At 39.4% G+C, this 13,920-nt stretch overlaps 1 protein-coding gene across 14 annotated transcripts in view; it reads right to left on the bottom strand.

The window, feature by feature from the left end:
• Positions 1 to 13,920, bottom strand: part of LRRC9 (leucine rich repeat containing 9) — a 71,067-nt gene that overhangs the window by 11,258 nt on the left and 45,889 nt on the right. For 6 of the 14 annotated variants that reach the window (XR_011558998.1, XR_011559003.1, XM_070750376.1 and 3 more), the window contains 5 exons: positions 11,321 to 11,460; positions 8,226 to 8,362; positions 5,712 to 5,929; positions 4,676 to 4,744; positions 3,516 to 3,641 (listed from right to left, as the gene is read on the bottom strand). Coding sequence is in view for 10 of the 14 variants with exons in the window: in XM_070750376.1 (XP_070606477.1) it covers positions 3,516 to 3,641; positions 4,676 to 4,744; positions 5,712 to 5,929; positions 8,226 to 8,362; positions 11,321 to 11,460 (690 nt within the window). In the remaining 4 variants the exon portion in view is untranslated. Of the gene's footprint in view, positions 1 to 728; positions 1,688 to 2,876; positions 3,039 to 3,265; positions 3,348 to 3,505; positions 3,642 to 4,675; positions 4,745 to 5,711; positions 5,930 to 8,225; positions 8,363 to 11,320; positions 11,461 to 13,920 lie in introns of those variants that run through there. The other 8 variants (XR_011558997.1, XR_011559001.1, XM_070750385.1 and 5 more) reach the window with 6 other exon arrangements.

Below are 13,920 nucleotides of genomic sequence, written 5' to 3'. Positions count from 1 at the left end.
AAATATCTGTGCAAAAATGGATGAACTCCCTCTGCTTCACCTCAGTTACCTTCCAATCCAGAAACTGATTCCTAATTTATTTAAAATAATGAATTTTCTGGAGTCTGCTTTAGCAGTAGTCCCATGCAAGCAGATGAAAGCCCTGATTAGAGCAATAGTGTTTCTGCTGGGGAAGAGAGCCATCTAATTCAACCTTAACCTGATTGGCATTAGCTCTCTTGATATTTCAGGCAAATGATGACTTTTCCAGCCTACCTGGAGATAATTGGGGCAGAACCTGGAATCTTATACATTGAAAACATCCAGTTTATCACTGAGTTGTGGCACTTTCCTTATAAACATTAGCAAGCACTAACAGCTTAAATCTGTGTTCTGACCCCAGTAGGTTTTGACAGTACTTTCTGCCCTGTTCATGTTCTATCTTGAACAACTGGACAAGAGTATTTTGCCTTTCTCTCACTGAAACCCTTTAGAAGATTTTTTTTTTAAAACCTGAAAATTCTGTTAGAAGTCAGCTATGCCTACATCTCATAAAAATCTGGATTGGAAAACTGATGAAATGGATGAAAAAGGCCAAGCAGCATGCAAGAACAAGTTGGTTCAAGACTGAGGAATATGCTGGAACTCAAATGGAGGATATCCTGGTGACGCCAGCCTGTACGTAGAGCAGTCTGAAAATGGCAAGTTATGCCCTTTGAAATAATGCTCCCCCTTTTGCCACACTAGAATAGAATAGAACATAATAGAATTTTTTATTGGTCAAGTTTGATTTGGAATTTGTCTTGGTGCACAGGCTCTCAGTGAACATAAAAGAAAAGATATATTCGTCAAGAATCATAAGGGACAACACTTAATGATAGTCCGGGTACATATAAGGCAATCAAATCATATTGGGAACCAGTCAATATAAATTGTAAGGATACAAGCAACAAAGTTATAGTCATACAGTCATTAGTGGGAGGAGATGGGTGATGGGAATGATCAGAAGATTAATAGCAGTGCACACTTAGTAAATAGTTTAACAGTGTTGAGGGAATTGTTTAGCAGAGTGATGGCATTCGGGAAATTTGTGTCTAGTTTTGGTGTGCAGTACTCAGTAGCGTTGTTTTGAGGGTAGGAGTTGAAACAGTTTATCTGCAGGATGCGAGGGGTCAGTAAATATTTTCACAGTCCTCTTTTTGGCTCATGCAGTATACAGGTTCTCAATGGAAGGCAGGTTGGCAGCAATTGTTTTTTCTGCAATTCTGATTATCCTCTGTCTTGTTGGGATGCAGAACCAAACCAGTTATACAGGGCAGATGACAGACTCAATAATTCCTCTGTAGAACTGTATCAGCAGCTTCTTGGGCAGTTTCAGCTTTCTGAGTTGGTGCAAAAAGAATATATATTTTGTTCTGCTTTTTTGATGACATTTTTGATGTTAAGTGTCCATTTTAGATCTTGTGATAAGGTAGAACCTAGAAATTTGAAAGTCTCTATTGTTGATACTGTGTTATTTAGTATTATAAGAGATGGAAGTATGGGAGGGTTTCTCCTAAAGTCTACCACAATTTTTACGGTTTTGAGTGTGCTCAGTTCCATTTTGTTCCGGTTGCCCCACAAGGTTAGTTGTTCAAACTCCCATCTGTATGCAGATTCATCATTGTCTCGAATGGGATCGATCATTGTTGTGTCTTTGCTTTTATTCCTTCAAGAAGTAGAATTTCCATTTTACAAAAGGAACCCACAACCACAACTTAAATATACTGTATGTACATTATTAGTCCCCAGTGGAAGAAAGCATTTGAGATTAGCTAGCCATTCGATTGAGTTAAACAGTGTAGGAGATTACTAAATAAATGTAATTTTCTTTTCTTCTTCTCCGTGTTTCCCCCACAAATGCAGGGTTTGCCTGTTTTGGTTGTGATAGGAATTGATTATTGGTTATCAGAGCTTGATATCATGAGAGAAAGTGACTGGCCCTAAATCACCCAGCTGACCTTTATTTATTTAATTTATTTATTTATTGGATTTGTATGCCGGATTTTTATATCTAAGGCAAGAGTAGAACTTACAATCTTCTAGTTTCTAGCCTGGTGCCTTAACCACCAGACCAAATTAGCTATCATTCTCTCTAGCACAAACACCTAGATCTTGCCACCCAGTCAATCCATGATCTCCTTATTCAATGAATCCAATTGTGGCCATCCCAGCTATGGCGACAGAGTTGTTCCATTAGCTGTTGACCCCCGCAGACTCCCGACTGGTGCCTCTCTTCTCCACTGCCACTCCAGGGCAGATCTGACCTGGTTTTGATTCTGTTCCAAGTCTCCTAACAGCTGAGGTTCGGGGTTCCCTGTGAAGCACAGGAGACGCCCATATCGCTGGGACATTGGCCACACCCTTTCCTCCTTTGAAAAATTGGTATTATATAAGGGGCTAATTGAATTATTTTCTCCATGTAAAACTTTTGCTAGTGTTAGGCTATTTGTTCCTATAGACAGTACACATAATTATGGAGTAAAAATGTTATTGGAACACAAACACTTCTTGATTTATTTATTGAGAAACATAAGGTGTGGTTATACCCAGGTTATGGCATATTCACATTTTCATAAACAATTGTGAAGTTTCAGATCCAAGATAAAATTTTGTCAAATAAAGTGGTACGTTTATCCCAAGATAGAACAGAGGCTATTATATGGCTGTATGATGGTTTATTCATGCACTTTCTGCACACTTTTCTGCCTTTTTGAGATTGTATTTTATTTTAAACTGGTTTTAACATTTTTATGTATTGTTTTATTAGGTATGTTGCATATACAAATGTGATAAGATAGATAGGTAGATAAATAAATAAATAACAAATTACTTCTTTGCTTCCCAAATCCTCACCCATTCAATCTCTTAAACTTATACCCCATTCCCTTGCTTTTTCATTCTCTTCACCAATTAAGTCTGTTGGAAATCACCCCATTTTTATTTGCTGTCTATGAATTAAGCACAGCAGGACTCACTTGGTTGCCTCTAGGTGACAAGGTAGCATCAAGTATGGATTCCTTCAAAATAAAAGTGAGTCACAAGTATACATTCAAAGTCATTTAGTGCTTCAGGAAAGTAAAATAGAATAAGCTGACCTTGCCAGCCTCATCAGAAGATGTTATTTCAGGTCAATGAGCATATAATGATGATAATTTCTGAGCAGGTAACAGGGACCCAGGGGGTAACAATAATCTTTGGAGTAAGATAGCTTAAGATAGCAGTATTGTTAAATAGACAATTGCAACTCTTATTTCTGATCTGCCGTGATGCCAGCTTTAAATTCTTGATGAAACGTGACAACCCACATGCTGTGTGTCAAAAGTATGCTGAATTATGAAGGAAGGAAGGACAGAAGGACAGAAGAAAGGAAAGAAGGGAGGGAGGGAAAGAGAACTTTCTGAAAGCAGTATTTAACGGGCAGAACCAAATCTGGTTCACTCTTCCCAAAATAGTAACAGCCCAAACCAAACTTAAGTATAATAACCATGCTTTACTTGCTGTTCTATTAAATGGAATTCAGCTCTTGCCCTCTCTTCTGGGCTAACTGTTACGCCATCCAAAACCTGAAGGTTAGGTAAGCGAAATATAAGGAGGGGGCGATGGGAAATCTTACGTGATACCTAAGGAAGGAAGAGAGATGCAAACGGTTAATCCAGGCACTAAAGCATGGGTGTCAAGCTCTATCGTGTCATATGACATCACGTGACGTATCACAACTTTTTGGCCTTTGCACACCTATCTGGATATGGCCTGTGCATGACACATCAGGCCTGCAGGTTGCCAGTTTGACACCCCTACACTAAACCATCAGGTTCTCCATATCCACATCCTTTCCAAAGGTTTAAGTCAATTTCTTGACTTACCGTAATTGAAAGTGAAGAGAGAGTTATAACAAAATTAACACCTCTAACATTAGCACAGGGTAGAGTCAGATGCAACATTCTTGAAACGGCAATCTATTTGTAGAACTTTAAAAGGCATGCATGCAATCCTTATAAGAACAACAACAGCAACAATAACAATAAATCACATACATTTTAAATGTGTTGTGGAACAGTTCTTATTTTGAAAGAGAAGTTATATTGATAAAGAAAGTAATGATGAGCACTGCAGGTGTTATTTTAGTAAACTGGTTGCTGAGTGAATCTGGTTTTCCCATTGACTTGGCATGTCAGAAGGTCACAAAAAAGTGATCACATGACCCCACAACACAGCAACCATCATGATTGCATGTCAGATGATGCCAAGCGTTTGAATTGTGGTCATGGGATGCTGAAGCAATCATAAGGGTGAAAAATGGTCATATGACACTCCCCACCCCATCTGTTGTAATTTTGAAGAGTTGCTAATGAACTCTTGTTAAATCAAGGACTCCCTGTGCAGTTTTGCCTTCTTGCCTTCCACTCATTTACATAGTTTCCTAAAAACAGATTAACTATCTATTTATGAAAAGACTTCAACACATTCATATGCTTAATATCTTGAGTAAATTTGTAACAGTTATGCTAAGCGGATAGGCACTGAAAGCTGCCTTAATCTTAATGTAGCATGTAATATAGCATTTTCTAAATAGGAATATTAGGAATATTTAGAGGAAAGAAAGAAAGGGTACTATGAACTTAAGTCATATTACTGTGTAAAATAGCATACTCACTGGATTTCCATATATTGAAAGTTCTTTAATACAAGGAAGATATTCAAGTTTTTCAAGTTCGACCAAATCCTGCCCCCAAATGAAAAAAAAATAAATTTTGTTCAATATGATTTTACAGGTAATCTTCATGTAATGTCCAACTATTCAGTGGTCATTGTGGACCAGCTGTGCAGCCTCCAGCAGAGGCAAATCCACATTACAGCTGTCTTACGAGCAAGCTATCAAAGACCACTCAACAACCTAAAATATTTGCTTAATGACAACAACAGGGTTGCCAGAATTGCTATCACTAAGTGATTGTTGCATGATATGGTGTATCATTCATTGCATTTATTTGTTTGTTTGTTTGTTTAGTCTGATACATAATGTAGGTATGTGAAGATATAATCATATTAATATACATGAATAAAAGGTTAGAAAAACATTCAATATTATTCATATACACGATGCTAGTAAAATATAAAGCATCTCTTAGCATTGGAATTTCTGGTCCTAATTACCATTATTAAACATGTACTGTATAGATTTTCTGTAAAAAATATATCCACAGTCACACAACATGGCATATGGCTATATGCATAGTAGAGAATCAATGCACTGATAAAGGTTTTTTAAGAGACAACAATTCGACCAATATAATGAAGAAACCCCAGAAGTGCCAAAGATTTGTGTGCTATTTTCAAACAATACTAGGAGCCAAAGAGGGGATAGACAGGGACCAGATGCAATTTGTGGAGCCTAGTACACTATTTTTTCCCTCTTTTTCAGGCCTCACATTCTGATCTCTGTTATAATCCTTTCTGTGGTAGGATTTCCAGCTGATTCACTCTCCTTTGCAATAAAGTAATGAAGAAAACACCACTTTCTATCTCAACCTTCTCCGCCCTAATGCTCTCCAGATGCGTTGGGAGTAAAGCTTCCAAAATTTCACTCAGCTGATATGTTGGCCAAAAATTCAAGCAGCTACAGATTAAATATATTTAGAAGAATGCAATATATTCAGGATGCAAAGGCTGAGGTGTAAGACCTACTGTACCTGAATTCTGTTGAGACCAAGGAAAAGCTTCTGTAGTCTTCCCAAGGGAAGCAAATTGTTGAGTTCACGCAGACGATTCTCCTCCAGGTGAAGAGCCAGCAAGGAGCACTGTCTGGCAAAAGAAGTCTCACTGATAACTTTAATTTTGTTATGATCCAGCACCAATTCCTGCAAAATCTGCAAGCCTTCGAGCCCTTCAATATGACTGATTTCATTTCCTGTTACACCAAAATCAAAAGTGGATAGGGAAAAGATGCAATGGACTAATGGACAACTGAAAATAATTAAAGGGACAAATATTATAGAATAATTATATCCTCTTCACTCAGCCCAAAACATACCACTGAATATCAGGTCTCGATAATGGATATTTGCAACCTCCATTGATTGCGGTACTTAATGTTCCCATTTATGAAGTATCTCTGAATAAATGTGGGATTTATTTGATCTGCAATTGAGTCATGCTTATATTTTTGTGAAATAAATTAGGCTATATCATTTGTTTATTTCAAAGTTTGTCTGTCATATAAATTCAGCAGCTGGTGGCTTATTATGCTGAATCCATAATGTGTATTGTAACTATAGTTACAATAACAATGAATTAGTTAAATGTGTTAACAATTAATATCCCAAGCTAATCAAGTTGGCTTTCTATAATGGGAAGCAAATGATGTCATGAGAACAGACAAATATGGTACGATTTTAAACCCATGTAAATACAGTAATATCCTTCCCTCCCTCTGTCATGGTTCCAAGTAACACCCCAAACGAAAGAAAACTCAGAAGCTTGAGTTTCCTCAAAGTTCCATTTTATTAGATGATATATTGGCACATCTGGGAAAACCCAAATCTGAAAGCTTCCAGTTCACACCCAAAAGAAAGTTCAAGTTCCTGCCTCAGTACCCATATATCCATCACATTGTCCAATCAATGCACCGTTCTAACTGGAGGTGCCTCCCCCACCTCCAGTTGCAGAGCAGAGTGACCATCACTCTCGCAGAGAGGAATGTTACTTTGACTATATCTCCCTACTCACCCAATCCTCCCTCCCTGTTTCCCACAGCACTAAATGTGGCAGGCCTGAAGATCCAAGATGGTTTCCAGGCCTGATGCTCTCCCTCCCTCCTTCCCTTTTTTCTTTTCTTTTTCTTCAAGTCAGCAGGTGCCTAGACTAGGGGTGTCAAACTTGCAGCCTGCAGGCTGGATGCGTCATGCGCTGGCCACGCCCATCTGAGCAAAGGAGGAAAGGCAGGATGTCTTGAGATGTTGTGACAATGCAAGTTTGACACCCCTGCCTGCTTCTTAGAGCTGCAAAAATGATTGGCCTAAGGTCATCCATCTAGGTTTGTGCCTAGGTTGCAGTAGAATTCATTTTTCCCCAGTTTCTGGCTGGTACCTTAAATCCTATTCCAAATTGGCTTTCTCTTTAATGTTTAATATTTAATAAATCTAATATATGGTTCTTTATTTTGTAGTTTGAGTTTTTCCTATGCTACATTAGGTGTTCAGGCTCTAAATTAAAAAGTGGGAATTAACCAACAAAAAAGTGACATCTCCTTTACATGTGAAAGCATACCAAATGTATATTTACAGGAAGAACTGAAACGTTTTCCTAGGCCAGGGATAGGCAAAGTTGGCTCTTCTTTGACATGTGGACTTCAACTCCCAAAATTCCTGAGCTAGCATGACTGGCTCAGGAATTCTGGGAGTTGAAGTCCACAAGTCATAAAAGAGCCAACTTGGCCTACCTCTGTCCTAGGCAAAGGCTAACAGGCAGATATATTTTTTCATGTTGAATATTTATTTATGTATTTATTTATTAGATTTGTATGCCGCCCCAGCTAGACTTGAAGTAGGAATTCTATGACTGCAACATCCTTTTTAAAGGTGCGGGAGGATCAAGGCAGTAATGCACATTTCATACCCATGTCTCTGCTAAAACCTCTTTTCCAATCTTACCTCCATTCACAGGTTTTGCTTATGTACGTAAGTCTGCAAACTTATTTTTTATCAGAGACAGCAGGGCATAAGATAACACTAAGGCTTTGGGGTGAGAGGTATTTTCTGAACTTAGTATTAAAACCATCCATTTTCAATATTGTTTCTATGAGAGGATATTTCTAATTTCTCAAAAGGAGAAAGGGGGGTGATATAGGCTTTTTTCCTATCCAACCTGTTTGTGATATTATGCCATAATAGCATCATAAAGGAACTTACCTGATGAAACACATTATCTGGATTAGTGATGTAGGCTTTATGATATGGTGCCTATAAAGCATGTTATTATTTGATCTAATGGTGATCCTCCTTAGGGATTACTGTTAGGGATCACATTTTCATTTGGTATTTGAAATATATTGTTGCAGTGCATAATATCCTTCTTTAAAGTACTAGACAACCGTGGTCTTTTTCATGATATTCTGCTCCATGTGCCACCCCATGTACCTGCTTTCATGCAAAAGGAAACTACAAATACATAATCATGATATTGAATTAGCTGCTATTGTTACTTACCCTGTAAAAACAAAAACTTCAGATTCCTTAGCCTACTAATCTGTAACAAGGCCAAATTTGTAATTCCATTATAGCCCAAATGGAGAACTTCTAAACTCTCCATTATTGGAGGCAAGCTTTCGTTGACTCCTGTGTCCCTAAAATGAAAACAGAGTCTGAGTCAGAATTAATAGCTAAGTAAAAACTGAATGTGGAAATGAAATTCTGCAAAGTTTTTCAGGACCGAGGCTAGGTCTTAATACATCCTGTTATATTGTGGGAAATGATGCAGCAATCTAAACATGAACTTTAAACAATGACATGGAAATTCATTTTTCCTTAAGGAATTGGAAAGGAAAATGGAAATAGCTATAAATTACATTTTACCTTTTGTAAAAAGTTTATGATGACGATCTCTTAGCAATATTTTGGCAATATCTCCAGCTATATGTTCCAGACTTTCTCCATTTCACTACATTTTTTCAATCTTACCTTGATGAGAATTTCTGAAAAATGCCAGTATAAAAGCTGTTGTCGACACATGATGCCCTGAATATTAGCACATCCAGTAGATTGAAAGATCGGCAATGAGTCATACAATCACCTACAATGATTTATTTCCTTACTGGGCCAGTGTCAATTGGTTCTACTTAAGTCATATCACAATTAAGAGTCTTTCCTTACCTAGCCTGGCTTTTTGGAATCAACTGCCACTAAATTATGTCAGCACTTCAAAGTAGATCAAACTAAGAATCCAATGTCATGTATGTCAGTTCTACTTTTTCTGTAAAGTTACACTAACAGAATCTTGCAAGTTTGAATGCATTGACACCTGTTTATCTTCATGAGAAGTAGGGAAAGTCTTGTTTACTCAGGTCACCTTCCTGCCCTGCATTGAGTTCTTTTTTTAATCTGATGGTTATCTTGGTAGCAACTCTTCCTCCTGTCCCTCAAGGCCATTCCTCCTACCCTCTCTAATTATGCTTGCCCATCAGTGTAAAATAGAAGTAAAACTGTTTTCCTTAGCACCCTGATTGTTTTTAAAAAAATAAAATCACCTTTTTACTGAATGTGCAAATGCTGAAGTTAATATATGTGATGCATATTTTAGTTTAGAGAATCATTTTTACTGTGATAGTATAACGTACTGCAATAGGTTATAATATTTATGCTTTTATATTTGTACTGACCTAATTATAATCACACGCTCAATAACAAATAAAAGCACTACTACCGGTACTATTACTATTACTACTACAGTACTACTATTGCCTCTTCTTCTTTCCATTTCTTCAACAGTTCATTGACCAGAAAAACATATTAAAATATCTATAGCTAGCAACGATTTTCCAGGCTCTTTTCCAGGCAAATGAATTGCACATAAATATAAATAAAAAAGAGATCAAAGCAATTGCTTAGTTATTGCACATGTGAACCATATAGCAGTGAACTAAATACAGTGGTACCTCTACTTAAAAACTTAATTTGTTCCATGACCAGGTTCTTAAGTAGAAAAGTTTGTAAGTGGAAGCAATTTTTCCCATAGGAATCAAGGTAAAAGCAAGTAATGCATGCAAACCCATTAGGGAAGAAATAAAAACTCAGAATTTGGATGGGAGGAGGAGGAGGAGGACAATCACTGCGAAAGGAAGAAAGTCAGGTGAAGGGAATTTTAAAAATCCAAAACTTTAAGGCTTAAAAAAAAAAAAAGAGGGACTCTGAGCCAGCGAAGAGGAGCACGCGCCTCCCATACACCTGTCGCGAGGCTGCCTTCCATATACTGCGCTAGAGGCAGAAACCCAGGCAGGCGAGAGGGGGGAACCTTCCGCTCCTTTGACCAAAAGGCTGCTGCTGCTGCTACGTGATTCCTCTGTCTTCCCATGCTGAAGGGCTTCCCTCTCCTCGCTCACTCGCTTTGTAGCCGGTGCTTTCCTTCACTGTGGTGACTCCTCGGTTTGACTGAGGCTGAGTTGATCCAGCTGGAGTGAAGCGCCCCCTTTTGCCTTTCTGCACCTAGACATTCCAGGAGGCAACCTCGTGCCGGGTGCATCGGAGGCAGTGCGAGGGAGTCACCACCGTGAAGGGGTTTATTCCCTCTCCAAGCGCCCAGAGAAAGGAAAATGCTCCGTTCGCTCTGGGCTGCCCAGAGCGAAGGAAGCGTTCCTTTTCTCTGGGGGCTGGTAGAGGTTTATTCCCTCTCCAAGCGTCCAGAGAAAGGAAAATGCTTCGTTCACACTGGACTGCCAAAGCCTCCTTAAGCGCCACCGAAAGGCTCCTCTGGCAGCCCAGAAAAGCCCGAGATGGCCAGGATTAAAGGGGGAATGGCAGGAAACTGGCCGGGCCTTCGTGCTGCTCTCAAATTTCCTGGGAATTTTTTCCGGGCTCGGGTTCTTCAGTAGAAAATGGTTCTTAAGAAGAGGCAAAAAAATCTTGAATACTCAGTTCTTATCTGGAAAAGTTCTTAAGTAGAGGCGTTCTTAGGTAGAGGTACCACTGTACTGGCTTGGGATATAATATTTACTTTTCTCCTCAAGTAAGAATCTACTTAATGCTTTGTTTAAACATAAAGGAATACATTAAACATTATGCAGCATGACTTATCAATTAATTCAAGAAGAAATAAATGAGATCTATAGTAGTAGTGGAGTGTCAAGCCAGTAATAGAGCCAACAGTTGCAGCATCTTGCCAACCATGAAAATTTTAAGTCAATTAGTAATTTTCAAACTTTACTTAGCTTGAATTTGAAATGCCTCATTCTGAGTTTTAAAAGCCATTTCACATTCAGAACAGACTGCTTAAATTAATTTTTTTCCGCTGAAAACAGTTTTGGCACATGGCTTATGCATTACCCAGGCCTCCTTCGAGGAAATATATAACGTAAAATACAAAATATTACTCAAAACATATATGGGATTAAAGAAGTGTTCATGGGTGTCCAGTTAACTAGGTTGATGCTCAGCAATTTCCTATTACAAATTCAGAAGGTTTTTCTCCAGAATTGACCTGGCCTAGAGGAGAAATGTTTTACTTGGAGGTTACTTCCAGTTCCAGGTAGAGTTCACTTCTTTCCAAGTAACTACATCTTCTTTTTGTTACTGACATTAAGGCTGTGTACCTGCTGCTTTTTGAAGACCCTTGCTGTCCATATCCACTGGACATCACTTTCTGATGTAATAACTGTCTGCTTGTTAAATGATTGGAAGGCTTTTGTCTTGGGAGAATGGACTCAATGTGATTGTAATTGAGGCAGAGAACCTGCATGAAAAATGGGATTAATTCTGCTCAATTTAGATAATAAGTAGTAGGGCTAACAATTAACTACTGTATGTGAAAATTTAAGAGTAAAAAAGATAATAATGATAAATTATTTTATTTTATTATTTATTTATTTATTATTTAGATTTGTATGCCGCCCCTCTCCGAGGACTCGGGGCGGCTCACAGCAGAGAAAACAAATCATAAATAATCCAAGCAAGTTTAAAACATTTAAGATTTAAAAGAAAACCCCATATACTAACAGACACACTCACAAGCATACCATACACAATTTAAACATGCCCAGGGGGAGATGTCTTAATTCCCCCATGCCTGACGGCAAAGGTGGGTATTAAGGAGTTTACGGAAGGCAGGAAGAGTAGGGGCAGTTCTAATATCCGGGGGGAGTTGGTTCCAGAGAGCCGGTGCCGCCACAAAGAAGGCTCTTCCCCTGGGGCCCGCCAACCGACACTGTTTAGTTGACGGGACCCGGAGAAGGCCTACTCTGTGGGACCTAATCGGTCGCTGGGATTCGTGCGGCAGGAGGCGGTCTGGGAGGTATTCTGGTCCGATGCCATGAAGGGCTTTAAAGGTCATAACCAACACTTTGAATTGTGACCGGAAATTGATCGGCAGCCAATGCAGACTGCGGAGTGATGGTGAAACATGGGCATACCTAGGTAAGCCCATGACTGCTCTCGCAGCTGCATTCTGCACGATCTGAAGTTTCCGAACACTTTTCAGAGGTAGCCCCATGTAGAGAGCATTACAGTAGTCGAACCTCGAGGTGATGAGGGCATGAGTGACTGTGAGCAATGAGTCCCGGTCCAGATAGGGCCGCAACTGGTGCACCAGGCGAACCTGGGCAAACGCCCCCCTCGCCACAGCTGAGAGATGGTTTTCTAATGTGAGCTGTGGATCGAGGAGGACGCCCAAGTTGCGGACCCTCTCTGAGGGGGGCAATGATTCCCCCCCCAGGGTGATGGACGGACAGATGGGATTGTCCTTGGGAGGCATAACCCACAGCCACTCCGTCTTATCCGGGTTGAGCTTGAGTCTGTTGACACCCATCCAGGCCCCAACAGCCTCCAGGCACCGGCACATCACTTCCACCGCTTCGTTGACTGGGCATGGGGTGGAGATGTAAAGCTGGGTATCATCGGCGTATTGATGATACCTCACCTCATGTCCTTGGATGATCTCACCCAGCGGTTTCATGTAGATGTTGAATAGCAGGGGGGAGAGGACCGACCCCTGAGGCACCCCACAAGGGAGAGACCTCGGAGCCGACCTCTATTTCTGCCCTGATTAAACATGCAGTAGCTACTTCAAAAACACCCTTCCTGAATTAACATGCTAGATGGGAAGAGCAGGAGTTGATTTTACATCATCTAAAGTCAGAGAAGATTACTACAGTGACATCAGATCCTCACAGCACAAATATAAACAGGCAACAGTCACTAACTAGTCACTACTAGCAGGTGCGAGAAAATGCAATTCCAGCTAAGTTAAACCTTGACGTAGTCATGTTTGAAGTAGATCTATTTAAATAATTGGGAGATGTTTGTGTGACTACATTTAAGAAAACTTTCTGGCATTAATATACTGTGATAATGTACATTTCTCCAAATCTTTGCTATTTCTATAGGTCAGGCACACATGCACAGAAATATACAACAAACGGTGTATATAATCTGTACTGTTTGCTGGGAGACAAATTGCTGAGAAGCAGAATTTTTTTTCCTTGATTGTCTTCTCCTAACTAAGGTGCATCTTATGCTCCGAAAAATACGGTATCTGTCATACATAGTTTGGACTATCACATCACCTTTTCCACAAAACCTCAAGGACTAGTTAATGATAGGAGAGTTTTATTACTGAGTAGAATAAGGGATAGCCCTATGAATTCTGCTTGTAGGTGAGTTCATCTAAGGACTCATAATTAAAGAACAATCTGGCAAAGAAATATTTCTGAAATAATGGCCCAAGGGAGTCATGAATTGTCTAGTAATGTCTGTCTGTCCATCTACTATCTACCTGCCTACCTATCATCTATCTGAGAGATGTAGAGAAAGTGATGACAATTCTTCTCAGTGCTATGATTATAAATAATCTGCTCAAGTTAAAGCCTTCAAAAGATGCAGAGAGACTCTGATGAAGGCATATTTGGATCAAAAATGGCCTGCTGTTTATCATTGCCAGTAGTGGAAGAACTACCCAGTTCAGTGATATTAAGTTAATGCACATCTAGAGGATGTCTCACATTTAGGATAAAAAATATAGTTAATTGGATGGTGTATGCATACTAAACCTAGAAACATAGAAGACTGACGGCAGAAAAAGACCTCATGGACCATCTAGTCTGCCCTTATACTATTTCCTGCATTTTATCTTACAATGGATATATGTTTATCCCAGGCATGTTTAAATTCAGTTACTGTGGATTTACCAAACACGTCT

Source organism: Erythrolamprus reginae, chromosome 1, assembly GCF_031021105.1.
Source record: "Erythrolamprus reginae isolate rEryReg1 chromosome 1, rEryReg1.hap1, whole genome shotgun sequence".
NCBI lineage: Eukaryota > Metazoa > Chordata > Lepidosauria > Squamata > Dipsadidae > Erythrolamprus > Erythrolamprus reginae.
This window is presented reverse-complemented; position numbering and strand designations above follow the sequence as displayed.